The sequence below is a fragment of the Rhineura floridana genome, chromosome 7 (assembly GCF_030035675.1).
Source record: "Rhineura floridana isolate rRhiFlo1 chromosome 7, rRhiFlo1.hap2, whole genome shotgun sequence".
NCBI lineage: Eukaryota > Metazoa > Chordata > Lepidosauria > Squamata > Rhineuridae > Rhineura > Rhineura floridana.
Window position 1 is genome coordinate 120,201,397 of NC_084486.1, and position 27,743 is coordinate 120,229,139.

The 27,743-nt window shown below is 40.4% G+C and overlaps 1 protein-coding gene across 17 annotated transcripts in view; it reads left to right on the forward strand.

Annotated features, from left to right (window-relative positions):
- Positions 1-25,090, forward strand: part of MBNL1 (muscleblind like splicing regulator 1) — a 268,804-nt gene extending 243,714 nt beyond the window's left edge. For 12 of the 17 annotated variants that reach the window (XM_061637088.1, XM_061637079.1, XM_061637081.1 and 9 more), the window contains 4 exons: positions 6,383-6,418; positions 7,200-7,294; positions 17,301-17,375; positions 21,381-25,090. In XM_061637088.1, coding sequence (XP_061493072.1) covers positions 6,383-6,418; positions 7,200-7,294; positions 17,301-17,357 — 188 coding nt within the window. In that variant the 3' untranslated portion in view covers positions 17,358-17,375; positions 21,381-25,090. The remainder of the gene's footprint in view (positions 1-6,382; positions 6,419-7,199; positions 7,295-17,300; positions 17,376-21,380) is intronic. The other 5 variants (XM_061637082.1, XM_061637087.1, XM_061637071.1 and 2 more) reach the window with 2 other exon arrangements.
- The last annotated feature ends 2,653 nt before the right edge of the window (positions 25,091-27,743 follow it).

Below are 27,743 nucleotides of genomic sequence, written 5' to 3' on the forward strand. Positions count from 1 at the left end.
AGTGTGCCTCCAGATGTTGTTGGTCCACAATTCCCATCTTTTCTGACCATTGGCAATGCTGGCTGAGGCTGATGGGAGTTGTAGTCCAACAACATCTGGAGGCACACTGGTTGGGAAAGGCTGGTCTAGAGGATACAGAGCTAGATGGTTGACGTAGCTTCCTATGCTTCTAAATTTAAATATAAACCGCATTGCTTGAACAGGTCTGTTTTTCATTTTGACTTCAGTTTATGAAATTTCATTTGCCACTAGAACTGAAATCATCAAATATCTTGTATTTGAGCTGGTGGAACTTTTTGTTGCTTTGTGTGCAACATATACTGGATCCCAAAAGTACACACGTGTCAAAGGCAATTAGGGCTCAGTTTTGTTGTGTTTTTGTGCTAATTTAAAGTAGAGTTTTACAAGATGCTCTGTCTTCAGCGGTCTGTAATTGAAAAATGTGTTCCTGGAAACAGTAGTGGCCAATGGAATGGGGTGGCATTGCTTACCTGGCTTCCCAGTGTGGAGGCTGCTTCTGGTAACCAAGAGGGGAAGAGGCAAGGTGGCAAGAAAGTTGGTGCAGGCGCAGTGGCAGAGTCAGTCTGATGCTCTCGACACTGCACCTGAACTACGCCTACCTCCCCAGCATCTCACTCCGCTCCTTCTTGGTTACTGGCAGCAGCCTCCATGTTGAGAAATTAGGTGAGCAACACCACTCCATCCCACTCTACCCTGTCAGCTGCTACTGCCTGGAAATGAACAGAAACACACACTTCAAACAGGTATCTGTATATGTGGTGCTGAGCACCACAGATACAGAACATTTCAGACTAGACTACTGCATGTTAAATATGTGGAGCCATTCTCAGAATAGAGATACATTTCAGCCTGGGCCATTCAGAATATAAATTCCAGTGCCTAAAGATACCAGTAGTTCTGTTTGACTAGTCTAAAAGCAAACCCTGGTGTTCTTGTGTGAGTTGCCTGTGCCTCGAATTTATCCCATGAGATCCTACCATACCTACAACTAAACTGGATGATCCATAGGCAAAGTCACTGCCACAAAGAGCAGTGTCGGAGCTGGGTTGTGTGGCCCATACTATCATATACTGTGAGGCATGAACTTCCTATTAATCTATTTGCTCATCCACATTGTCTTACAGCAGACTGACAGGACAGAAAGACAGAGAGAACCTAAGAAAAATCCACTGTGGCCAGTCTGTGGCACACAGGTGTCACCTGTGGCACAACCTTTGGATTTGTAACATGCCTAGACAAGAACAAGGATGCCCACAGTTGTGGCAATGAATAGAGACACTGCCACCTGCTTCTTGGTTCGTTAGGCTAGAGGCAAGACCACCCAAAGCAATTATTGTGATGCACACTCTGGTGGCACTCTTGTATGCCTTGGACTTGTTGCACGCTTGTCAAAAGCCCTCTTCACACATTACTCAAGCTCCAAGGCTGACCGTTTCGTCCCACACAAACTTTGCACACCTCCTCCCACTCCCTGCTTCTCAAGGGATAGCCCTGATCTTCCAGGCTTCTAAATGAACACAGGGAGCCTACACTGATAATAAAGGCTTTCCCCCTCCATGTGTTCAGTCAGCTTCAGACTGGCAAAGTCATGTGTAATCTCTTTTAAAGGGAATTGAATCCCTGGCCCCGTCTGTACTATAGTTTTAAAGCACTGTTATGCTTTAAACAATTGTAGCTTATTCCAATCCTGGGAAGGGTAGTTTGTGAAGAGTGCTAAGAGTTGTGCATAGACCCCTATTCTCCTCACAAAGCTACAGGTCCCAGAGTGGTTCAACAATCAACTTTTCCCCCAGGGAATTCTGGTAGCTCTGTGAGAGGAATAGGTATTTCCTAGCAACTTTCAACGCCCTTAACAAATGATAGTTCCTAGAATGCTTTGGGGAAGCCATGACTATTAAGGTGTCATACTAATGCTTTCAATGTATAGTGCAGATGGGGCCCCTTATTAGACCCATTTCTGCTCCACTTAAAATCAATGGCAAAAACTTTAGTTGATGTAGGTATCCACAGAAAGAAATTCTATTTTGGTTCCAAGTCTTTCAGCAGGAGTGAAGCCGTAATACTACCTTTTTAGAAAGATCTGGCCTAATTGATTTCTCACTGCATTTATTGAGATAAATGTATGGAATGGTGCATTATTCCACATATTGTTGTGTGAAATGAACTGTTTCATATTCTTGTAAGAACATAATGCCTCATGTGCTAAATTCTGCTAGAAAAATATTGAGAGACCTTAATGGTTTTTTCCTGCCTTTACTGTCTACTCTAAATCAAACTGTCTTGAGCTTGGGGAAAACAAGCACGATATGGTTTGAATTAGTAAATTCACCACTTTTACATTTTCATTAATGGGTGACAGTGGAGTTTCTTTTTTGAATGACTGATCAACAAAGGGGTCCTACTCAACTGTCTTTTTCATACCTGCAAGTTTTTGCACCATAGGTTTTCGTTGCTGCCTTATGTTCATTTGCTGCAAACCCTGTGCAAGAGTGTGTTGGTTTAAAATGTCAGTGAGGGTCATAACAAGATTAAAGCTGAAAACGTGCAGTTAAATTTCAGAAAATTATTATAAAAAAAAGCTAATGCTTAATTTTTCGGGATGTACAGCTAAATTAAATGTACAGCCATTAAGGAAGCCGTTGACATTCCAGAATAGTATCTCAATGTACAGATTATGGAACTAATCATGTCTAAAAAAACCCAGATAACATCATCAACAACAACAATAATAATTTAATTTGTGTACATTATGCTTTCCAAAAAGAGAGGGAGGGGTAGGCTTCAATCTCAAGCGACAATTAAAAAACAGACACAAGGGAGAGAAGGGGGGAGGAAAATGGATGTTGAGTAAATGGGGGGAAACACGCAATTTCAGTTGCAATGGATGCAATGCAAAGCTGTTCTTATGTTCATAGAAGGATTCCTTCTGTGAATGCAAGGATCTTTGATCCAGAGGAAGCCTTCACTAACAGAAGAGGTGTAAATGATTTTCACCAGTATTCCCCATCCCTCTGCAGCTACCTGTGCCACCTCTCAGAATTTCCCAGGGAGTCCCGCAATTCTGTAGAGCAATTTTCAGAACCACAGAGGCACGGGGAATTGTACCATTTGTTTCAGTGGGATCTTTGTTCACCTAACTTAGTCTAGATCCAGCACAATATCTTCAAAAACTGTAGATGCATTAGGGCTGTCAGTCAAGTCTGCCTTTCTCTTTTGCATAATTCTAGAACAGATGCATATAGATTTATTTATTTAATTCATTATTAAATTTATATCCCACCCTTCTTCCCAATGGGAGCCCATGGTGGAAAACAACAGCAGTACAATACTAAAAACATCTTTTAAAAACATCTTAAAAACTGTTACAATACAGATACAGACTGGGATAAGGCTTGTTGAAAGAAGAACCAGTTGTTTCCTCCTACCTACCCATCCCACCACCCCTTTCATGCCCTCCCTCCTGACCATTCCCAGATACATCCTCGTGGTACAGAATTGGCTGTGTGAACTTGGACATTCATTCAGCAGTGACCAGCACAGCAGTATCAGTTCTTGGGTAAAACGCGATTGGCAGTCATCTGTATGCAACCCAGTTCTCACTGATATCTCACCATTTGATCATGTAATGTCACGAGGAGTCATGTGAAGAGAAGATAAGCAGCCACTTTCAAGTGTAAATCTGCCTTATGTTTTCAGGTTGTGGGTGTGTCAGCCACTTCCAGCTATGTTGGAATAGCACCTTTTAAGAGGATGCAATGTTTATTTAAGCCAGAGGTTAACCTTTTTTTGGCCTGAGAGCTACATTGACAGTCAGCTACACCTCTGAGAGCCACATGCCTTTGCATGTGCCTATGCAGTGTACACATTTGTGCATACTTGCCTGTGTGCACACACACAGCTGCTCTCCACACATACAGGCCACAGAAACCAGCACATACAGCACACACCAATAGTGGATGGCAGGTTGGGGAGCAATGTGCACCTGACTTCTAGTTGCCCACATTGCTGCTCCCTTCTGAGTTGGAGAGCAGGAGGGGCAAGAATTGGCTCCACCGGTGCATTTGCACCACACCGACCTTGCTGCCACCTCTCCTTTCTCCATCCTGGTATGCAGCAGTGACAAGGGCAACCAGAGGTGAAGTGTTCCCAAGCCCACCCTCCGCTACTGGCACACACAGTCATCACACATGCAGGCAGACTCTCTCACATATATACATGTAGCCATACCCTCCCTGGCTCTCCCTCCGTCCCTCCCTCCCTCTCTCTCTCTCATGGCCTTTTATAGATGCAGAGACAGCTCTCCCTAGAACAATCTGTGAAGAGTAAAATGTAGCATTTCCAGTCCTCCCCACCACAGTGCTGGGTTAGGACTGGGCACCACGGTACTGAGATCATGAAATAAATCCTTCTACTTGCTCTTTAGAGAGCCTTCTCTAAGGAATGGGCCTCGTGGATTTTTATCTCCCAATGTCAGGGTGAGCGCCAGAGATCAGTAGATGAAACTGCAGAGGCTAGCAGATCACTCCTAATTTAGGCTCATAGGAGGAAATTAAAAAATATTTTTTTTAAAGAGAAAGATGTAATGTATACTTTATACTATGAGTTGTGGTCTAAATTGGGCCACAAAACCAGGGGATTTTTCCAGCACTTAGCAGGCTGCAATAAGTGGTTAGTATTTCACAGTGGCTGGGGGAGAGGAGAGAGGATTGGTCAAGGCTATCTTAGAACTATTTAGAAACTTTGGATGTTGAATTTGCTCACAAAACATTGCATTTTGTTAATAAGATTACCTGAATACCAGAATACAAGAAGTGTCAAATTTGTAAGTTTAACAATGCCAAAAAATGAGGTGGAGCAAGGATGCAAACAGAAAAAGCCAGTGTTTCTTTGATACTGATAATGTGGACAGTAGTGATAAAACTTAAAATAAAAACAAAATAAAAATAGATGACTAGTATTAATAATGCCTCACAACAGTGACTTGCCATTTAAAATTTATGATTTAAAATTCAAAATCCAATTTGAATATCATAATTCGTTTGTATGATAACGTATCAGTAAAAGACCAGACAATTATATAATTTAAAACCAATTCCCAATACTTATCATAATTACAATAAATGTTTATATCTGTTCCACTTAATTTTACTTTGTGATATTTATAAATATACTTTGTGATATTTATAAAACTGCTAGAAAAATCTATAAAGTGCATTATAGTAACATCCAGGATATTTCATTTTTAGAAGATATTAACTCATCTTTCATTTATTAAGAATGCAATCAAAACAGTTGCCTCCATTTCGACAGTGTGCACTCTCAATATGTCTCTACATGTAGGATTCACAATTGGTGTGGATCTCAGTGGTTTGAAGCACCTCGGTGTGTTTAGTTGCTGATGCATAGATTCCCCTATACAGACATCATGCCGAACGTGCATATAGTGAAGGGTGGCTGTTCTCATATGTCTAGACATCCCATTGCAGACATTGCATTGAATGTGCATAGACTGAAGGGCAGGGGCAGTGCTACATGTGACATTGGAGCAGAGCCAGGCACACAGACCTGCTACCCCCGTCTCCATGCACACACTTGTTACACTGCAATTTAGGTGTGCATGTAATTTCATACATAGCCACAGCAACCCAGTAGCATCCCTAGATTATCTTGAGACATCCCACATGGGCCAATTAGAATTTAGGGTAGCACATGCTATTGTACCAGTGTAGTATTGCAAACCATAACATTAATCCTGTATTAATGTTTAAAATCGAGGCACTAGATCTCAGTACAGTAGGGGTGGGGAATCTTTGGCCCTCCTGATGTTGCTGAACTGTAACTCCCATTATCTTTCGCCATTGGCCATGGGGCTGCTGGGAGTTGTGGTTCAGCAATATCTGGAGGGCTAAAGGTTTCCCACACCTGCAGTACAGTGAAAAATACCACAATAATACCAATTTAAGCCAATTTTAAGGAAAATTGGTTTGAAATCCAACAGATGTAACAGAATCAGCGAGGAACAAATTAATTAAATACTTGCTATTAAAAACCAACAACGAAAGCTTTTTCTCACACTATTTGAGCCTACATTGCTCTTCTGCCCTCGCTCATTTTAATCAAAATGCCAGCACACCATTCAATCTGCTTTTACCCTACCCTGCTCATGTCAGACTGGTTCTAATTGACCACCCCCTTCCTGTTTGAGTTGACTGTGCTGATGGTTACATGCCACTGTTTCCCATAATAACCAATTTTTTTCTTCTTTGTTCAAATGAGATTTTCCTAATTACACGTGTGATGGGTTGTTTTAATTCTTTTCCCTTTGCAAATCCACCTTCCTGTTGCAATGCATGATGGGCAGGCTCAATATTGTGCATGACACCCGCTACAAGTGTTGGTAGGTGCCAGCTTTGTTTCTTGATTATCTTAAAATCTGTTTAGCAGCTCATAGACTCTCAAAATCCACTGCTGGGTTTTTAACGTATAGCTGTTGTGCCAATCCATTCCCCCTTCCCCTGCACTAACACTTGTCAATTAAATGCATTTGCTTTATTTAATTGACAGACAACCTACAAACATTTACTTTTTAGCACACCAAGTTGTTGTATGACACCTCCTTCCTGCCCTCACCCCCGCCACCCTCTCCTTATCAGCTCTGGTGGATTTTGACTGGACTCTGAGTCCCAGTGTTTTAGAAACTGTGTTGCATTCTTTATTTCTTTTTTTTTTTAAGAAAACATTAAATTATATACTTCATGCAAGTTAATATGGAACTAGAATTTCATACCGGAGATTATAAAATGTTAACAGTAGTAAAAAGTGGTGGTGGTGGTGTCATTATCATGGGATGTTTAAAAAGGGATTATATTAAGTTGTTTATTGAATATAAATTGAAATAATTAAGCTTGATTGTATTGATTCCCATGATTTGATGGTAACAAGCGTTTTTCCTCCTCTCTCCTTGCCTTTCATCTCTCCCCCCGCTCTTCTTGCTCTCTGGAATGTTGTCCCGCTTTGCGCTATGATTGCATGCCACTTTGCTGGTGGTGATGTCTCGTTCCCACGGCTTACCTGCTGATATAAATACCATACTTGACAATTCTGCCACCTGTTGCCATGGTTTTCCCATACTGCTACACTCTTCTGTATGTTTGCTTATATGATTTTCCTTCCGAAAGTTCCCATGGTGCACGGCGCTACGCCCGCCACTGTGTCTGCAGCAACAACATCTGCCACAAGCGTCCCCTTCGCTGCAACAGCCACAGCCAACCAGGTTTGCTAATTTACAGCTTTGTTTCTTAAACTTAACTCAGAATCGGTGCTTTTAGGGAGCATGGGGGTATTTTTTGTTTGTTTGTTTTACTTTTGTTCTGTTTTGGTTTTGTCCGTTTGTACCTCTTGTTGGCCTATACATTTTCTTAAGATCCGCAGCACAGCTTAATTAGCCTTTTGTCCATGCTCAGAAAGTTGCTGCACCTCCATTTCCAGTACTAAAACATTTTACACAGTCCCTTCCTGAATTACTCAACGTATGACAGACCCATGTTGCTTTCTCCTCCTACTGCCACCCCAATTGTTTTAAGAATAGTCATAGGGTATGGTAACAGAAGGAATCCATCACTACAGTTTTTAGTTTTTTTATGGTGACTTTCACTGGAACTGGTTAAGGCAGGTGAGGGGAACCTTGGGTCCTCTATATATTGCTGAACTATAACTCCCATTATAATCCCTGGCCATTGGCCGTGCTTGCTAGGGCTGATGGGAGTTATAGTTTAGCAACATCTGGAGGGCCGCAAATTACCCTTTCCTGGATTAAGGAAAGGATTAGAGCAGAGTTGGGGAACTGGTGGCCCTCCAAATGTTGTTGGACTCTAACTCCTGCCAGTCCCAGCCAGCATGGCCAGTGGTCATGGATGAAGGGAGTTGTACTCCAGCAACATCTGGAAGGGCCCAGGTTCCCTATCTCTGGATTAGAGGAACAGAATAATGCTTGAAACATTCTCGGATGATCAAAATCTGAATGCTTAAGCCTTTCCAGGAACATTACTTTTGTTTCAGTTTTCAAATCAGTCAAGGAACATCTTTATTTGTCAGCATGTCCATTGCAAACTAAACTCCATGTACTCTTGGACAGCTATCACAATCACAGCTTTACCTGAAAATATAATTACAACAAACAGCAACATGGTACCAAGTCACTGAGTAATAAAACTATTGTGTATCAAAGTTCAAGTTCAGAGTAGAATCTGATTCCATTTAAGTACATGATTTATCCATTTACATGGCTTTTAATCCCGCCATCAATTATAGCCAATAATTCAAATGTTTGCACAGATGCTTGACTATTACAGAGAATTTATTTAAGGGCAACACAGCATGCAGTTCATAGGCCATGAATTGTAGGCCATCCATTTTTTTTATTAAAACCACGCTGTTTTCCACACAGCGAGGGCACTGTTGCTTTCAGGTCCTGCTTGTGGGCTTCCTATAGGCATATGGTTGGCCATTGTGAGAACAGCTGGACTTGTTATGTAGGCAGGCCAGAAGCTCAAAGAGTATCCTGTTGGACCATAATAAATGGTGTGCAGCACAATCCTATTCATCTTTACTCAGAAGAAAGTCCTACTATGTTCTTGGACTTTATTCCCTAGTAAGTGTGTTTAGGATTGCAGCCATCATATGCAGGATTTGACTCAGGGACCAGCTGTTGTGGAGGCCTGATATAACATTAAGTGTCCAAAGAGAGTTTGCATTCTATAGCAATGTTATTCTTACAACAAGCCTGTAAGGTTGGCCAGTATTACTATTCCCATATTGCAGATTGATTAGCCAGAGGCCTTAAGTCTCCAAATGCGTTCATGGCAGAGATCAAATTGATACTTTGGACTTCCAGATTCACAGCTGTTTGTTATCTACTATGTTATGCTAGCTCTCAAGTCTAAATCATTTCCAACCCTTTATAACTTTGCAGGGGTTTAAAATTAAAATATGGGATTTCTAAGTCTAAAGTAGTTGAACCAATTTTTCTGCTTCATTAAAAGTATCAGTTATAGGAAATGTATCCTGAAGGCTCAGTTTGTCTATAAGGAACTAAGATCTGTGGGCTTCCTATAAGCCCACACAGAAGACCACAGTGTTCCATGTTCCGCTTGAATAACTTGCAACAACCTCACAAAGATGTGGAAGCCTCCCCTTTTACCACAGAGATCTTTAATCCCAGGAGCTCTAGAGCTTTGTATATACCCACAGGCTTGCAACTCTATGTTCGAGCTTCTTCTGATCCAGCGTAGATAGAATTTATGACCTGTGCATAGCGATGAACAAATCAGCCTATTTCCACTCCATGTAATTTCTCAAATATGCAATAATGAGTATGTCATCATGTTTACATGCAGATTTTAAAAATAAATCCTAAAAAAAAATCAGCATGGTTCTACTAAAATAAATATAAAAATCATGTACTTGCGAGGGGCTTCTTTCTTTCTTTCCATTTTACAGCAGCTTGGAGCAGCTAGTAAATCCCCTATGGCCACAGAGTTAAAAAAAAGTATTTTAAAATGTTCCTAGTAATAACATGTGGTTCCATCCAAGAAGAATTGTACAGAGCAGAAGATGGTCCCCCCCCCTGCATCTATGCAGACAAATCCACAAACCTACGATCTGTGTATTGGTTTGGAGGTGCCAAAATCAATACATTCACTCCCAAATACAGAGCAAACTGGAATCCTCTGATACCTATACCTGTGCATCAGACACAACCTATTGTTTCATACTCTCTGCTCCCTCACTTTGGCTCTACCAGCTCCCACTAATTCCATGTATAGTGCTGTACCTCTGGATGGAATGAGCATGTATCCATTTGGGGTGACTTCTCAGCTCTGGCTGTGTTATTTTGAAAAGAACCATACTGTTGTACATCAGTCAGCAGAAGAGCAGACCTTACTACAAACCTCATACCACCCCACCAATCACTGCACAGGTACTTAACAGAAAAATAGATTGCACTGATAGTGCTGCATATATATTCCCACTACTTTCTGCCTTTTTAACATGGCTGAATATTTTCAGAGACTAAAAGGTTCCCCTTTAAGTCTTGAGTATTTGGACATGAATCAACTTTCACCTCATTCCTAAACCCAACTACTGTTTGCTAGTAATGCACACCTTGCATTGATAACTGCATTGCATGGAACATGGAAAATACTTAGTAAGGCAGACCCCTTTTATTGCCTATGCAAAGAAAAATGTGCATAAAAGGATCTCTAAAGAATCATCACCCCCAAGACAAGCCATAGCCATTCCAAAGCCCTCAGTGGTGATGCATGAAAAGCTGCCAGCCACAGGGCTCTGCCATCTCCATGCCTGAACCTTACAAGTGTGAAAAGGATTCCTTTTTCATTCCTGGGGAATCCTTCTCCTCCTCTTACAAAATGTTATGTGTCACCTGGTGAGCAACCAACCTTGTTGCTCTGGGGTCACTTTTAACTTTGTGCTGGTTGCTACCAAATAACTGAGAGGGAAAAGGATGGAAGCTGAAGGCAGGCACACCCTGGATTTGCAGAAAGTAACTCATCCCTCAGTTGAAATTGAGTGGTAATAAGGGCTGTAGGTGCTATGGCAACAGGAGGGTGCGGGTTTACATGTGCCAAACAGGAGAGCAAGATCAGATAATCTCATCAGCCCTGTTCAGATATTCTCAGTTACACACTTCCAACTGGGGGGGGGACAGGGAAGACAGGGGTGCACTTGTTGGCCCCAACCTCTCTGTCACATTCTGGATGACCCATTCCTGCAGCCCTTCATGCTGACCTTCTGCTATGGGGAGCCTGCTCTACTTCTGGTGATTCCTTATGCAGTTTAGGGCACCAGTCATGCAGGGCTCTAAATAGCATAAGAGAAGCAGACTCCCTGCTGCGTAAGTTTGCTTTCAAATAAGACAGAGGGTGTGAGTTTAGTGAGTGTGCCCCTGTTGTAAACCTCCCCCCCCCAGTTTGAATCCCATGAGTGGGAATGACTGATTAGGGTTATAGTGCTCACTGTTTAATATTAATAAGTCTATAAAGGATCATGTCCACAGTAACTTACTTTGTATATTGTAATTTCTCTAGTGCAGGGTAGCCAATCTGGTGCCCTCCAGTTGTTGTTGGACTCCAACACCCATAAGCTCCAGCAAGCATGGCCAGTGGTCAGGGATGATGGAAACTGTAGTCCAGCAACATCTGGAGGAGTCACTGTTGCTTACTGAGAAGGGGAAGAACAAGGCGGTGGTGAGGTCAGGGCTTAGTGTAATTGAGCACCACTGTGATTGTTACACTAAAGCTCCAAAACATAAAGTTTATATTTTGTCCTCAGGTAGCACTTCTTGGGTAACACCTAAAATGAGAGCTTACACACCTCACCCATGTAAGATGTACATGCAGCTTATATATTGAGTAGTGGGACACATGCGAGGTTCACTTGCCATAACACAGAGTGAGGAGGTCATCTCAGGCAGTGGCTGCTGGGAGCAGGAAGGTGTGTGCCATGAAGCTTGCCCTGCCCCTCCCTCTCAAGCTAGCCTGCTTTCCTCGGATGTGGTGGAAGACACTGCCCCATCCCTAGTGTTGAAGTAAGATTCATGTATCCATCTGTTCAGCTTCTGTAGTTTCCCTCTTTGAACGATGCACCGGAGTCGCAAATAGATGTAAGTCACTTGCATAATGCATAGCCTCTTTTGGTGCCCTAAGGATTAGACACAGGAAGGAGCCAGCGAGGAGGAATCTGGATTAGTTTGCACAGAAAATTACTGTTTATTATAATTTGCATACAGTTTGCCATAAAAGAACAATGTAAAAATAAAACAATCAGTATGAAAACATTCCGTTTAAAATACCTAACTAAAACCAATAAACCATTACCAATGAAGGCTGCAGTTCTATGTATGCTCACCTCGGAGTGAACTATTGAATACACTGGGACTTACTTCTGAGTAAACAGTGAAGGCTTGCGCCATAAAATGAAGGTCTTCACTTTTCTCCTGAATTCCACCGGTTCTAGATATCTTCAGGCATTGCTGAGGTACAAGCGGGTCACCCAGTGGGGCAGAGCTGCAGCAACAGACTCCCGGCAGCAGAGTCACTGTTGCTTATTGGGAAAGGGAAGAGTGAGGTAGCAGGAAGGTCAGGACTGTACAAATGGACTGGCAGTGGGACCAGACCTCGTGCCTCTGATAATCAGCAGTGATGCCACAGCCAGAGGGGCAATTGGACGATTCTCTCCTACAGTGAGGGGGAGCAAATGACTTTTCAGTCCTGCTAGAGGACACTTTTTCCAAACGGGGCAGGGCCTGCCTTCTGCATCTTAAGTGGTGGATGAGTTCCTATAGGTTGATTTGGCCTTTAAAACGGGGATGGGGAACCAGAGGCCATCTAGGTGTGGTTGGACTCCAACTCCCACAAGCCCCAACCATCATGGCCAGTGCTCAGGAATGATGGACGTCCAGCAACCTCTGATGGGCATCTGGTTCCCCATTTCTGCTTTAAAACTTAATACCAGTACTTTGTACTAGGACTGAAGAGTTTACAGCAGTGATGCTGAGTAAATTCCAGTGACACATTAGGACCAAACTATTATATCAACAGTCATGCTGCATTTAGAAGGAAAGATCAGTGGAGGAAGGATGCTTATCACTCCCTGTACCCACTCAGTTGGCAGGGGAGGATCTGCAGGCAAGGGTTGCTTGAACTTTCTTTGTGTCTAGCAGGCCCTTAAGTCACTGAAGGAATCAGGGCTTGCTGTCTTTATCACATCATGCTTTTATCTCAGATATGGCTGAAAGAGGGGCAATGAGCCTATCACAGATAAGATATTGCTTATACTGAAATTATAAGTTCAGCATAAGTTGCTCATAGCCAATGAAGACTGGTGGCTCCAATGTCAGTGAGGCAGTGAATCTGTGCTGGGTTTTAGTCTTTCAACACCTTGAACCAACTCCTTGAAAGTTCAGACTAAAACCCAGAGCTACCCCACTGACACCATAGCCACCAGTCTCCACTGCTCATAGATACAGAACTCTGCATAGGGCACCCCTTGTACATGCGCTCTGGAACTGCTAATTGCTGTTTTTTCTTGTGTGTGATGATCCTGAGCTCAAAGATAGGGTGAGATGCCTTTTTTCTCCCTTCATCAAAACCCCACACAATAATGACAGTGAAAGAGGAATCATGTGAAATTATGTGTCAGGTGCAGCCTTTCCCAACCAGTGTGCCTCCAGATGTTGTTGGACCACAACTCCCATCAGCCTCAGCCAGCATTACCCGTGGTCAGGAAGATGGGAGTTGTGGTCCAACAACATCTGGAGGCACAGTGGTTGGGAAAGGCTGGTCAGGTGTCTGCCAGTTAAGAACAGCAACAGCAACAAAAAGGCAGGCAGCCAGTTCCAGATGCGAACACAGGCACACACATAGAAGGGACTATTACCACTGTGGTCCCAAATCCTAATTTGATTTATTTATTTTATTCTATTTATATCCTGCTCTTCCTCCCAGAAGGAGCCCAGGGTGGCAAACAAAAACACTAAAAGAACTCTAAAATATCTCAAAAACGAAACATCTAAAACATAAAACGTCTTAAAAACAGCTTTAAAAAACAGCTTTAAAAACAGCTTAAAAAGCAATTTCAAAACAGAAGCAAACTGGGATAAGGTTTCTACTTAAAAGGCTTGTTGAAAGAGGAAGGTCTCTAGGCATCGAAAAAATAACAGAGATGGTCCCTGTCTAATATTTAAAGGGAGGAAATTAATGCATAAGCAGCAACACAAAGGACTGTGCATAAAGAATTTTCTTCAAGAATCAGTTAATAAACAGTTCGATCATCACTTTTTTATGTCCTTGATCATTAATAAGATAACTGTAACTTTTCTGTATTTTTAACACCCCTCCCCCCATTATTATTATTATTATTATTATTCAATTTATTAGTCGCCCATCTGGCTGGTTGACCAGCCACTCTGGGCAACGTTCATGTATTCGCCAACCCACATTCTGGCGATTCTCTTTTTGTTGTACAATCTGATCATTTCATGCGTATCTCTTTGGATCTTCATAATGCACTCCAATCAAGTTCCGCAGCCAACCCTCAATATATACATATATAAGCTATATATGTATATAGTATGTAAGCAATGTTAACATGATGAAATGCCACCAAAAAAAAATGCAGTGTGCATGCATGCAGAGGTTTTTAAAGATCTGGCCCCTTCATCTTCACTGACCAGTGCTGAAGGTCCTTGGTCTGTTTCAGCAGCACTACTCGTGAAGCTTCTACACAGCTGGGTGCAACATCTTCTACTGCTGCAGTAGAAAACCAATGGTATGAGAAGCTTAATTACACTTGGCACACATTTCCATGCAAAAGAAAAAGAAAAGAAAATGCTGTAAAAATGTACAGAGTACACCTAAAGAACAAATATATGGCTGGGGTGGGGAACAATGTAGGGCTTTGTGGGTGGGTGTGTGCTCTCTGCTCATCGTCTCCTGGTCCTTCTGATGGGTGTACTTCAACAACAGCCAGCAGGAAGTATATATAGTGTGGACTGTGAGAACAGTTGAACAAAATACCATGTTACAGGACCTGACTTCTTGGGAGCATGTTGTTCCTTTTTTCTCCCTTCTGAGCCAGTTTGATGCTTAACTTCAGTTTGGGGAAGGGCCACAGCTTTACACACATCTGCTTTGCAAGCACATGGTCCCATGTTCATCTCCCACCATCTCCAGGTATGTTGGGAAAGACCCCTATCTGAGACCCTAGAGAGCCTCTGCCATTCAGTGTCAACAATACTAAGCAAGGTGGACCAATGGTCTGACTCATTATAACGCAGCTTCCTGTGAACCTAACTTTGTAAAGAAATAGCTCTTTGTTTGGACCACTGTTCATCAACCTTGGGTCCCCAGATGATGTTGAACTATAATTCTCATCATGCCCAGACAGCATGGTCAGTAGTCAGGTGATGGGAGTTGTAGTCCAACAACATCTGGGGGACCCAAGGTTGAAGAACGCTGGTTTACACCACAGGTTGTTAAGGCCTAGACCATTGATGGCTTGCATATTCCTGTATTCAATGGCTATGACCCCTAGGTCTGGGCATGTGCAGGATTCCCAACTAGGGAGGAGCAAAGCCTCATCCTGCAGGAAAACATGTTACCTCCTGTAATCAACAATGAAGAAACCCCAGTTACAATCACTGTTCCATATTCCAAGTTGAGCTTTTTAATAGTTATAACTATAATTCAAAGTATTAATTTTAGACATTTTATTACAAATTATGCAATATTTGAAAATATGGTTGCAAACAAAGAAAAAATTATAACTGTGTAGCTCATTGTTCAAAAAGCCATGTCACATAACAAACTATCCAAAAAATATTGTAGACAATCCTACTTTGCATATTTTTGTAAATTAGACCCTTGTGGATAAAATTTAATACAGATACTAACACTTCAATAATTTTAATTCACACTTTTTAAGACATGGTACAATATATGTCTACTCAAAAGCAAGTCCCATGGAGTTCAGTGGAGCATACTTCCAAGTTTAGGTATAGGATAGGGTTATAGGATTTCAACCTTATTTAAGAATTCTGCATTTATTGAGAGAGTGAGAGAGAGATGTTATAATATATAGCTATTTTTATAAATCACTCTCTGCCCAACAGCACTTGGAGCAGTATTAATAAAATTTAAAATGGAAATGTTATTCATATAAACAATAACATCCAGGCAGTACAATATATTGTCGAAAGCATTAGCTGCAGCAATAAAAATTATTAACACCAGACTATGATCAGTAAGTCTAAACAGCCCTGCCACTCAGCTGCCAGCAACAAAACAGTCTCTTTACTTGCTGGTGGAGAACAGTTAGGAAAAGTGTTTTCATGTTTTTAAAGATGCTTTGCTTTAATATGTTTTTAAGATCTTTTAGAGTGTTTTTAGTGTTTTTGTTTACTGCCCTGGACTCCTTCTGGGAGGAAAGACAGGATATAAATTAATAACAACAGTAATAAGTGACCAGATGGAACTGATTTGGGAAGGCATTTACAAGGAGTGGTACCCCAATAGAGAAGGCTCTCCTTCTTGCCTTGCTAATTTTACTTAAACAAAAGATGGAGCACAGCCTGTTCCCAGATCTTGGGGACAATGTACTGCAAAAGTTGGAGTCTTCCATTCACCCATCCCCACTGAGAAATGTATTGGGAATAATCTTAGTAACCACATTAGATTTAGGGTTGCCAGGCTCAGGGCCTGAGACTGATCCTGTATCTTTAGGAGAAGCAAAAGTCAGCCAAGTGCAGGTGTTCTTGCAACACTGTAATGGGAAAAACCACAAGGTGGAATTCTCTCTCCCCGCTCCACAACTTTTAAAGATACAGAAGACATCTTGGAGGCCGGGCCTGGCAACCAAGAGGTCTTCTGTATCTTTAAAAGTTGTGCAGGGCGAAGGGAGAATTCCACCTTGTGGTTTTTCCCATTACAGTGTTGCAAGAACACCTGCACTTGGCTGACTTTTGCTTCTCCTAAAGATACAAGATCAGTCTCAGGCCCTGAGCCTGGCAACCCTAATTAGATTACTCCAGACAGAGGTTGGAAAAATATTTCAAATAGATATGTGCCTCCCACCAAAAAATATTCAAATTTATGCTGTTCCTGTGCAAGGATAGAAGCAATTATATTAGGTGCATGATTGTTACATACTTGAGAATTTTCAAAATCCATTCTGGAGTAAATATTCTGAGTGTTGAGAAATCCAGTGCTGCATTCCACCATGCCTTTCACTTGAATATCAGCTCAGCTTAACCAGAGAATGAAATGATTTTTGGGGGGGGAGGGGGAACAAAAGTTCTGGCTCAATGCATCTTAAAACTAAGAATGCCAAATGTACAGGCCAAAAGGTTACCAATTTTTTTCTGAAGTGAGATAGCTGAAATCCCCCAAACTGTATAAATCTGTGTAGGCCAGCAAAAAGGGCTTTTGAATTTATTGCACTGCATGAACCTGTTAATGTTATCTGTTAATGTTATCCTTCTTTCTAAACAATCGGTAATCATTAACATTGGTTGATATAATAATACTTAACAAAATGGTTTTTTTTTATTTAATTTGCTACCTATGTTTTTGTTAACATATTGTTCCAAGATAGAATTCCACCATCTTTCATGTGAGCTTTTTTGCTATTCCTAGTAAAATCATGTATTTTTCTGGAACATATTATTCACAGTTTGCATTTCTTCTCTTTCTTTTTAATAGATACCCATAATATCTGCCGAACATCTGACTAGCCACAAGTATGTTACACAGATGTAGACATTTAATCATCAAACAGTAAGTATGCTTCATAATTGCATTTTGATAGCGTTTTTCTGGCTTTTCATTTTTCTGACCTTGGAATATGAGCTCAGTTAATACTGAACTTTAACCTGCCTTGGGCTCCTACTGGGTGGAAGGATGGGATATAAATCTAATAAGCAAGCAAGCAACCAAACAAACAAACCCATAGCAGGCCAGGGAGAACACTAGGCTAGGACTCTTCTCCCTGGTGTGTGCAGCATAGTCCTATGCATAGCTATTGAAAGTAAATCCAACTGTGTTAAGTGGCAACCCAAATCAATGGGAAGGGCCATAGCTCAGTAGTGGAGCATCTGCTTTGCATGCAGAAGGTCCCAGGGTCAGTCTCCAGTATTTCTAGATAGGGTTGCGGAAGAGCCCTGCCTGAAGCCCTGGAGAGCTACTGCCAGATACTGTAGACAATACCAAACTGGATGGACCTATGGTCTGACTCGGTGTAAGGCAACTTCCTAATGTGCATAGGATTCCATTTCCGGTTTTCTTTGTGCAGATAATTTTAAAAATTGGAGGAAATATTATCCTCCCCTTCCTCCCCCATCCCTAGGCAATCTGAAGGGGTAAAGGTCAGGAAAAGTGTTATCATGTAATCTACTGTTTGTGTAGGGTAGTTTTAAGTAGCATTTGAAAGTACAATGTTTAAAATCCATACAAATCCAAAATCCCATGAATAATAGTATGAACACTGTATTATGCCATACTATCTATCCACTAGATATGAAAAATGTAGCTGGGTTGAAAGACTCTGCTGAAAGAGCATTATTCTTTTGTATATGTGATGAAGAAGTGTTACACATATTACAGGTTCCATTTGCGTGCCAGGTTTAATGACTACATAATGATGATTTATTTATGTGAACTAGCTTGTGTTAAGGAACACTGGATTTTCTTTACACTGCCACAGAAAAAAAACCTCCCCCAGGAGTCTGTGTAGGAGGGAAGACCCCAAGCAGCAAGGTGGGTCATGCAGCACATGAATGACTCCCAACTGTCACGTGACACAGTAGCTGTAAGATGTGTGCCCTGCGTCAGCACAAAGAAAACATCCTGTCCTCTCCGTAGGTCCAGGCCTTAGTCTCCTTTTGCGTGAAGCTGAGAATTGAGAATCATCAACCTAACAGTCTCTCTCCAGCACAAATTACCAAATGATATTAAATTATGTGTGTTTTTGTGACACATGCTGTCAGGAGAGATCAGGCAAAGACCACAGACTCAACCAGCTGCATAAATTAATATTGTACTGCAGCTCCAGTTATTGAATGTCAGGTCTTTATTAGTTAACCTATTGTTCTGTATAAGTTAACCTATTGTTCTATGAGAAAGGTTTCACTTGACTACACCTGTCTGCTTTGAGAAGAGTCTTAATCTTCCTTCCTTCCTTCTGCACTTAATTTAAATTTGCGATTGGGATATTCAGTACTAGTTTTGCCTGACATCATTTCTTTTCAGCAAGGCTAATATATAAGGGGGAATGGGTTTAAACTAATTCTAGTAAATTGAAACAGCCCCCACATACACTACACACTCCTTTTAGGTCAGATCAAGCTTGCCTGACATACATAGCAGAGTACCACATATATTATTATTCCTCCCACACACTGCACATTTTTGACACCCTCAGTCAAGCCACAAAGAATCAGATGCCTAAGCAAGAGGTATTCCATAGCTGCCAAGATAGTACAGCCTAGAGGTGTGAACTTGACAGGGCTACTCCATACAAATGAATCTGAGATAACCACCTGTACTCCCAAATCACGTGCCACACCAGCAGGAAACATTCACACTTACCGTTTGCTAATCTAGGCTTGCTTGCAGATATCCACCCACATACCTAGTCATCTGTTTAGCTTGTGGTTAGTGAGGAGAGAGCTTCAGCCCAAGTTCCAGTTTGGATCATACGCTGAGCCAAACCTTGGCTTAACTCAGCGTGGCGTGATAGCAAAAAGCAAAGCAGCTACAAGCTCCTCTCAGGGAGCCGGCACATTTGTGCAGTCCTGGTACACCATAGCTTGCCTTACTGTGTTATGTGAACCAGCTGATTGTCACTTTCCCCTTTTTCTCCTACTGGGAGAAGGGTGGGATATAAATCTAATTAATTAATTGGTGGAAGTGGGGATACAATCCTTTTCCACTTTCACTATTTACTACTCTGGCTATTTACACTACTTACTAATGACCCTTTGACATCTGAAATGTGTGTTTTCAGGACCCACCCTCTCCTTGTGGCTTTAATTTTTTTAACTGTTTTTAATACTTTGTTGTAATGTGCTCTGAGACCTGCTGGTGAAGGGTGGGTAATGCATTGAAGAAGAAGAAGAAAGTAAAAGTAAAAATAGTGACTGTGCCCTTATCTGATATGTCAGGCAAAGTATGTCAGATACCCAAGTGTGAAATACATATGTACCAGCAACCATCCCTTCTTTCTTACAGGCATCTGCTGAAAACTGAACATTTTAAACAGGCCTTTTAATAACAATTTTCTTTTCCAACCAATGCAGTACTTATGGATGCTTTTATTACGGTTTTAACTTTTTAAAAAATTCAGTCATGTTTTTGTATTTTGTAATGCTACCGTGATATGCTTTTATGAAAGTACAGCTTATAAATATTTTAATAAATAAATAATCTAAGACCATGATGTCACATAAGCATAACCTTTCCTTAGAAAATTGCCAATTTAGCTTGTCCCATTTTCCACTTAAAGATCAGAGAAAACCTGCTTTTTAAAAAACCTGAAATATCAAATCCCCTGCCCAAAACTTGCTTTTCTCCAGAAATTTCCAGCTCTGTTCTATATGTTTGGTTGCTTGGAAAACTACAACTCTTACAGGCCACCACATGGAACCCCCCATAGTTCAGGAGCATCTACTCTTACATTAAAGACTCTTTGCATGCCTGTTCTTATGCTAATTCTAAGCTTTCGTAAGCAGGAGGAACCCACTGTTGTGAAAATTAATATTTTAAATGGTACTGAGCTTTGTTAAGAGTTCTGTGGCTGCTTCAATACCAATATCCCCATATGTTTAATTTGAGAGGATAACTCCTCCTCTTGGGAAGCCTTGCTCATGTGGGATTCTGATACATAAGTGAAGGCTGTTTCATAATGACTTATATTATGACCAATATTATAAACATTTTATTAAATGATAAAATTTTATATAACATTTTAATCAAATTTTATTTTATAAAATATAAAATTGGTCACATAATTACCAATTCTTGTCTGCCACCATGTGTACATGTGGCAGGGAGATATACCCAGTCCAGGCTGCTTGCCATGCATATATGTCCAGAAACATACATTTGTCTTGTATTATGAGAAGATACAATCCTGCAAAGGTTTGTGTCATGACAAAGATCGATTGACACTGATGGACTTAATTGCAGCTAATCCAACTTCCATTTGCATCACTATGTTAAGAGAGCCAGTATGGTGTAATTCAAGCGCTAGACTAGGGCCTGGGAGGCCAGGCTGTAAATGCCCACTCAGTCATGAAGCTCAGTGGGTGACCTTAGACCAGTCACCATCTCTCAGCCTGATCCAGCTCACAGGATTGTTGGAAAATGTGGGACATTAATGTTAGAAAAGTAGTCATAGTTGTAGAAGTAGTAACAATAGTAGAGATAGTAGTATCCTGGCTTGTGCTCAAAATGTTTTGCAAGTACTTCTGTTAAAAAAAAAAAATAGCTGGCCCCCACTGATAAAAATAAAAATGGGGAAACTTTCACAAATTGCTTCCTGTTTTAACCCAGCCTCTTTCAGCAGGGATTTTGCAATCAACGTTTATTTAAAGAATTTCTAGATATGTTGCATTTTACTGCGTTTTGATTAGAAGTGTTAAATTGTTATAACTGATATCTTTGAATAGCATTGGGGGCTATTTTTTGCAAAGAAAAAAATGAGATAAATAGTTTTAAATGAACAAATAAATAAATAAAAACTTTAGTCTTCTTGTCCCCCTCTTCTCTTATTCTTTTTCATAGATCATTTAAAAGAAAAGAGGACAGTGTGACTGAGTGAAGAAACAGAACAGGTCATTAGCCATAATGTATATACCGTCAAATAACAGCACCTGAATTTCCTCAGCAGTAAGACATCCACATATTGCATGTTAACAAGATGAAATTACAACTTGGAAATCCACTGCACACTGTTGCCTATATACTTTGTACATTGAATTGATATTTGTGCTGGGGTGATCATATTGTCTCAAGACTACAGCATTGTCTATCTTTTCTAGCACACAGGTATGCAATGCATGCACACCGACGTATGCATTGGTAAAACTCTTTCCTACATAATCATGTATGTCATCTTGAAAAGACAGACTGTGATGTAGCCATAGATCTATTATGTATTGGTACGTCTGTAGACCAAGATATAATTTTTTAAGTAAGTTTATTTCTTTCAAGGTTTACAAATAACAAAAGGTGCACCTTGTATTTAAAATTGCCATTATAAAAGAGAACGTGCATGCACAGTATAATTTTTTTCCTTTTGTTTTTGCTTTTGAGAGTAATATTTTTTAAATGTAATAGATTGTAAGAAGTGGTAAAAGAGGTATCTGACAGAGATGAATGTGCCAAGTAAAAACCACAACTGTGTATATTTTTAAAGCACATCAATGGCTTTAAGTACCATGTTGTTCAAGATTCTCATGAAGTGCCATAGACTGTAATCAAAGTAGAGTATTATTTCTGCAGTGTTACTTTAAGAGCCACATTTTTGCTTGTTTTCCTAGTTGCTAATCAGTCAAAGGGCACCCCTTCAGTTTTAAACCAAAGCTGTCTCAGAAATGGCCACTTTTACCTTATTTACCAGTAGACAGCACATTTTTTAAAAGAGCAAAAGTAAAAACAGTCCTAGAAACAGGTTATTCCTACGCAAACTGGATCTATATAAATCTATATAAATTATTATAATCCATTGTAGCTGTAATAGTTATGCAAACTTATTAACACACAGTATACATTTAAAAAAAATAAAAAGGGAAAAGCCATTTCTGAGATACTGTTTGCAAAACATTTGAGGAATTTTCTTTTGCTTTGAATTTCTAACCTCTATCAAAAGTCCAAGAGACTCTAAAAGTGTTGGAGGAGAGGAGTTTTGCTTTCTGCTCAAATGCATCACTTCAAAGTCACACACTTCAAAAAATAAGTGGCTCTAATCATGGGAGAAGCACTGACATCAGATGTATGATTTAAAAGAAAAACCAAAATAATGACGTAAGTGGAGATGTTAATTAGAAATAGCTCTTTGGTGGGTTACGTATTGGGGAGAATTTTATATGTGATTTCTTCTGTTCAGATTTAACTGCTTATAGCCTTAGAAAGCCTTTACAAAAATGAAACAAAAAAATAGATGTGCATTCAAGTTCTTAAGAATGGATTCATCCAAAGGAAATTCTTTTTGTGGTTTGGATGTTGCAGCTAGTAAAGGATATATTTTGCTCTGTTCAGCAAAGCTAAAAGGTTGCTGAGGTGTGGGCCAGGTCACTGGTAGTATAGTGTGGAATGGAAGAGGAGAGAGTTCAGTTCTAGAACTTTCCATACTTCCAAGTTTACTTGCAAGTTTTTATGCTTGAGAGATGCTTTCTAGTAAAAAAAAAAAAAAAGAATGATGCGTTGATTTTACTGATTGTACTGTACATCTATTAAAGCCTTAGATTATTACATTACGGGTTAAAACCCATACCAATGTAATTTCAATTGTGTTAAGAAAGTATAGGTGACTTCACATGTTATTGTAGTTTACTTACATTAGAGAATACTACTTATTTTTTCCTCGTTAAAATATTAGATTTTATTTCTTACATTTATTAGATCATTTTCATTTTCTATTACCAGATGAATGCCATTTCAGTTTATAGAATTTTGTTTTATTAGATTTTAACGGATGAATTTTTCAAAATATGAAAAAAATTAAAAAGTTTTTTTCTTCATAGCATATGCAGTTTTGAATTTACATGTAGTGTCATGAATATTCGTATTCTTGTTAACTAAATGATTTATATTTTACTGATTTAATATTACAATGTATGAATATCAGTCATTGTTAGTTCTTGTCTAGTTTTCATTAAAAGAACAAAGATCTTTTATATTGATATCTTATATAATCATTGCTAAGTAAGAAGTTAAGTTGTTGCTATTGCAACGATCCTGGCAGACAACTGAGTAATATTTTGATGATTTATTTTGTTTGTAATTAATTATAAAAGAAAAATCTAGTTCCTAGATATCAGAATAAAAATTTATTTTCTACTGTATCCATTTCAAATGTTAAAATATTGTTTAAATATTTTTTTGAAATCCCTGAATATCAGGCCTTGTTATAAATAAGCTGCATAATCAACAGATCAAGGGACTTTTTGTTGATAAATCCAAATACTCAAAAGTTTACGTATAACAAGAATTATAATATGTGTGAGTGCGTGTGCAAACTCTTGAGGGTTGATTATGCTGCAGTTTAGCATGTGGGAAAGTATAGAGAGAAGGTTGACCTTTTGCACTTCTGTATATAGTCAAAAATAAATAAAAGAGAGAAACCTGTATAATAGTAAGATCTTATTTTGAATAAAAATGTCTATAAATACAAGGAGTTTTGTTAAGGCTATTGAAAATGACAGGCTGAACAAAATTGCTTGCAAAAAGTGGCACAGAGTTAGCACTCCAAACCCCTTGGAAAAAAAGTTGCTTTGCTTTATGTGAACAGCTTCTAGTTTGCCAGGATTCTTTCAGCTGGAAAGATTGGCCCTCCTTCCCAGTTTTCATGACTTAACAAAAGCTGCACTGGTCCAAATCTGCCTGAAGATCATTAATAAATAAAAAATATTTTTTTAAAAAATAGAATATCAAACAAACAGGTACTTCAAACCATTAAAGGGAAATCATGGATCAAATATGCCGTACATTACTCAAAACAACTACTGCATGTTTAAAGTATCAGAGAGAGAGAGAGAGAGAGAAAGAATATATACATATATATATATATATATAAGATATATATTCTATTCAAACCAGTTTCTGACAAATTTCAGTAGTTTTATTATTCACACACCAAGACACAGAAACACAAACACACACACACAAACAGAAACCAATATTGACTTTCACATACTCACAAAAAGTTTTTTAAAAAACTCGTCAACAGGCAAACCAAAACAAAACATCATAGCTGTAATTGTTATGTAATTATTTTTATTGCTGTAGTGATCCTGTTCTTTTAGCAGGTGGAAAAATATCAAATTTACCATTTTTATCTTAAAGCACTTGATAAACCATGTAATATATATGAAGCCAAAGTGAAAGGGTGGGAATGGGTTGGGGGAGACGACTATTGGATTTGATCCTATCTTGTCATTAACACTGATGAATTAGGCTGCAATCCATGTCTACTCAGAAGTGAGCTCTATAGGGTTCAATGGGATTTACTCCCTGGTAAGTGTGTATTGGATTGCAGCCTTAGTCATGTTGCACTTCCTTGCAACCCTGCAATTTTCATCTGCTGAAAGGACAGATGTGCTTGGTTTTTACTACTATGTAATCACAGACTTAAATTTGCTTGATAGTTGCTCCAAATTATGTACTCTGTCCTGGGCCGCAATTTGTTTTTATGCTTACTTTATTATTACTGCTATAGTTGACCTAGCTGTATGGAGAAAAAAATAAAAATAAAGTTAAATTGCCCTAATAAATCTCTTTCTTTGTATCTTCTGTTTTAAAGTTTGGGGTGGAGTGGTGGTGAGGTCCTTTATACCTTTTTATCCCCTACAGACCCTCTCAAGTATTAAGATCAGTAGAGAGGATCTTCTTGGTAGTTCTATCACCCGCAGACGTTTGGGGGTGACATCTGGCCCCTTCATTATGTAGTTTTCATTTTGTGCTGAAGATACACCTCTTTACCTTGGCCTTTGACACCTGAGATATATATTTTGGGACCCACCCTATGCTCATGACTGTAATCTGCTTTAACTGGTTAAAAATACTATATTTTCATCTCCCCTTCGCAATACAGTTTACCTCTAAATGTGAACTGAATGCTCTGCACAGAGACCTAATTGCCTTCCCACCTCCATTTTGAGTCCATTTAAATACAGTGCGTAGGAGAGAGAAGGCAAGTTTGTTTCTCAGTCCAACAGGGTCCATGCCTTACCACCAAATGCACGAACCCAAATGTATGAACTGGGGTTAAGATTCTGTGATCTGACATGGTATTTCTGATGAGGTCTGGATTAGGTTGGAGGTTTATAAACAGCCAAAATGGTTGCCACAAAGTGATGGTCTGTTAATCCTAATGAAAAAGGTATCGGTGCCTCCCAGGACCAGCTCGCCCAGTAGGGTAGCACTGCAACCATAGCTTCAGACAGCAGTGTCACTGCTGCTTATTGGGAAGGGTAAGCCAGAAGTTAGATCAGGGCTGCATGAACATACTGGTGGAGCCGATCCGATGCTTCTGCTGGTGCACCCACGCAGGCATGACCTCACCACCACCTCACTCCTGGTAAATGGGAGCAACACTGCTGCCAGGAGGCTGTGGTTGCAGGTCTGCCCCACTGGGCAATACACTGCTTGTAACTACCAGAGGTATGAAATACGTTCTTAGCTCTCTACAGAACCCATAGAGCTTTGCTGTTTATCAGTCTGATGTCTAGCCTACCGCAGATTGATTCATTTACAACAAGCACTCAGTATCTTATGCCTGATCATTGCATTACAATTCTAGCTGTCCTAGCTGCCAAGCCTATCTCAGCTTCTGCTGCAGTGGGCGTAGTGCCAAGCCTATCTCAGCTCCTGCTGCCGTGGGCATATCTTGTTTAGCCCTGTTGCCCTGCAGTATTCTCTCCTAGAGCTGTCTGTGCTTGTGACCCTTTGTGTTCCTGTATAGACTATGGGTGGTATCCAACAAAGTATTTCCATCAGCATGATTTATGTTGGTGCATTGGAACTTCCCTTTCCTCTCTTCTCCCAGCACTCCCCTGTGCCCTCCCTAGATCTGCTCTGAAAGGTTGGGGAAACTAAGTACTACATTCTAATAGTGGTGTGCATTGGATTCATCAAAGGGTGGTGCCTCAGAGGGATTTTGGGATTGTCGGAAGCAAAGTAAGATACTTAGTTTTGCTTTTAATAGACACACTATTTTTTAGAAGTCTGGATTGCACTTCAAGGCTCCCTCATTCAGCTCCAGAAAATCTCTAAGCTTACCATGTAAGGAATAACATTTGGGTGGATGATGGGGGTTGGAGAGCAAACATCAGAGTGGGCAGAGTGGGGAGAAACAGCTCATTTTGACTGATACGTCGAGTTTTAATCATGGAGAACCTGGAAAGTGAATCCCTTGTAGTTCTCCTCCCCCCAAAAATAAAACTAAATGTGTCCAGCACCAAAGCCCGGGACTTAACTGCTTGTAATTTGTCACACTATATCCACTCTGAAAGGGCAAATATGTCTGCAAATTCCATCCACTTCTCAATGGATGGAGGGGAAACAAAGTAAATGAGCTGAATCAGGCAGCCTACAAAGCATCTTGGACTGAGGCAGCCTGTTTTCTGAAGCACCAAATAGGGGTTCAATCCAAGACTTGTGACCAGTGTGCACATTTACATTTTCTTCTGCACATAAGCCACCACTATGCTTCATTATCCTCTTCAGTGTCAGGGAATGCTTGCATGTATGAGGGGGTGGTGCCACCCTCCCAACACTGGTATAACTACAGTTTACCTGAATGGTGCTGAGGTGGTGTGTTATGTATTCCTCACCTTGCCACCAACCTGCCCCACCCTAGCACTATCCTGATAACACTCCTGATGCACTCGCTGGGGTAGTGTGATGCTCAACTCTATGTGTGGCAGGAACTGAGTGCTGGCTGGAGGAAAGGGAGGGTGGCAGAAGCAACTGCTTGCACAGTTGGTGGTGGACAGACCAGCCATTAATTAATTTTTAAAATTAATAACTAATTCTTCTCTTAGCTCTTTGCAGCCTCCCTAGGATTACTTCACGACCCCCAGGTTGGGAACCACTGATTTACATGTAGGGCATAACTGTGTAGAGAGAGGAGCGGGGCCACACTTAAGTCTCCAATGCCACACCTTTTTCCAGCAAGTGCATGTTGTTTGCGGTAGTGTGAGAAAAAGCCCCCAACATGCAAGCTCTTGCTCACAAGTAGAAACACCATGTGACTGGGGCAACAGATTGTGTGGGTATCCCAGGCATGCAGAGCCCCTACCATTGAGCTTTTCTTGTCACACAACCCTGGGAAAAAGAGATGCAGCATCCGGGACAGGACTAAAAATGAAAGCCCACACCTTTCTCTACAGTCTTGTGCTCTACCCACCTGTGGGTAATCAATTC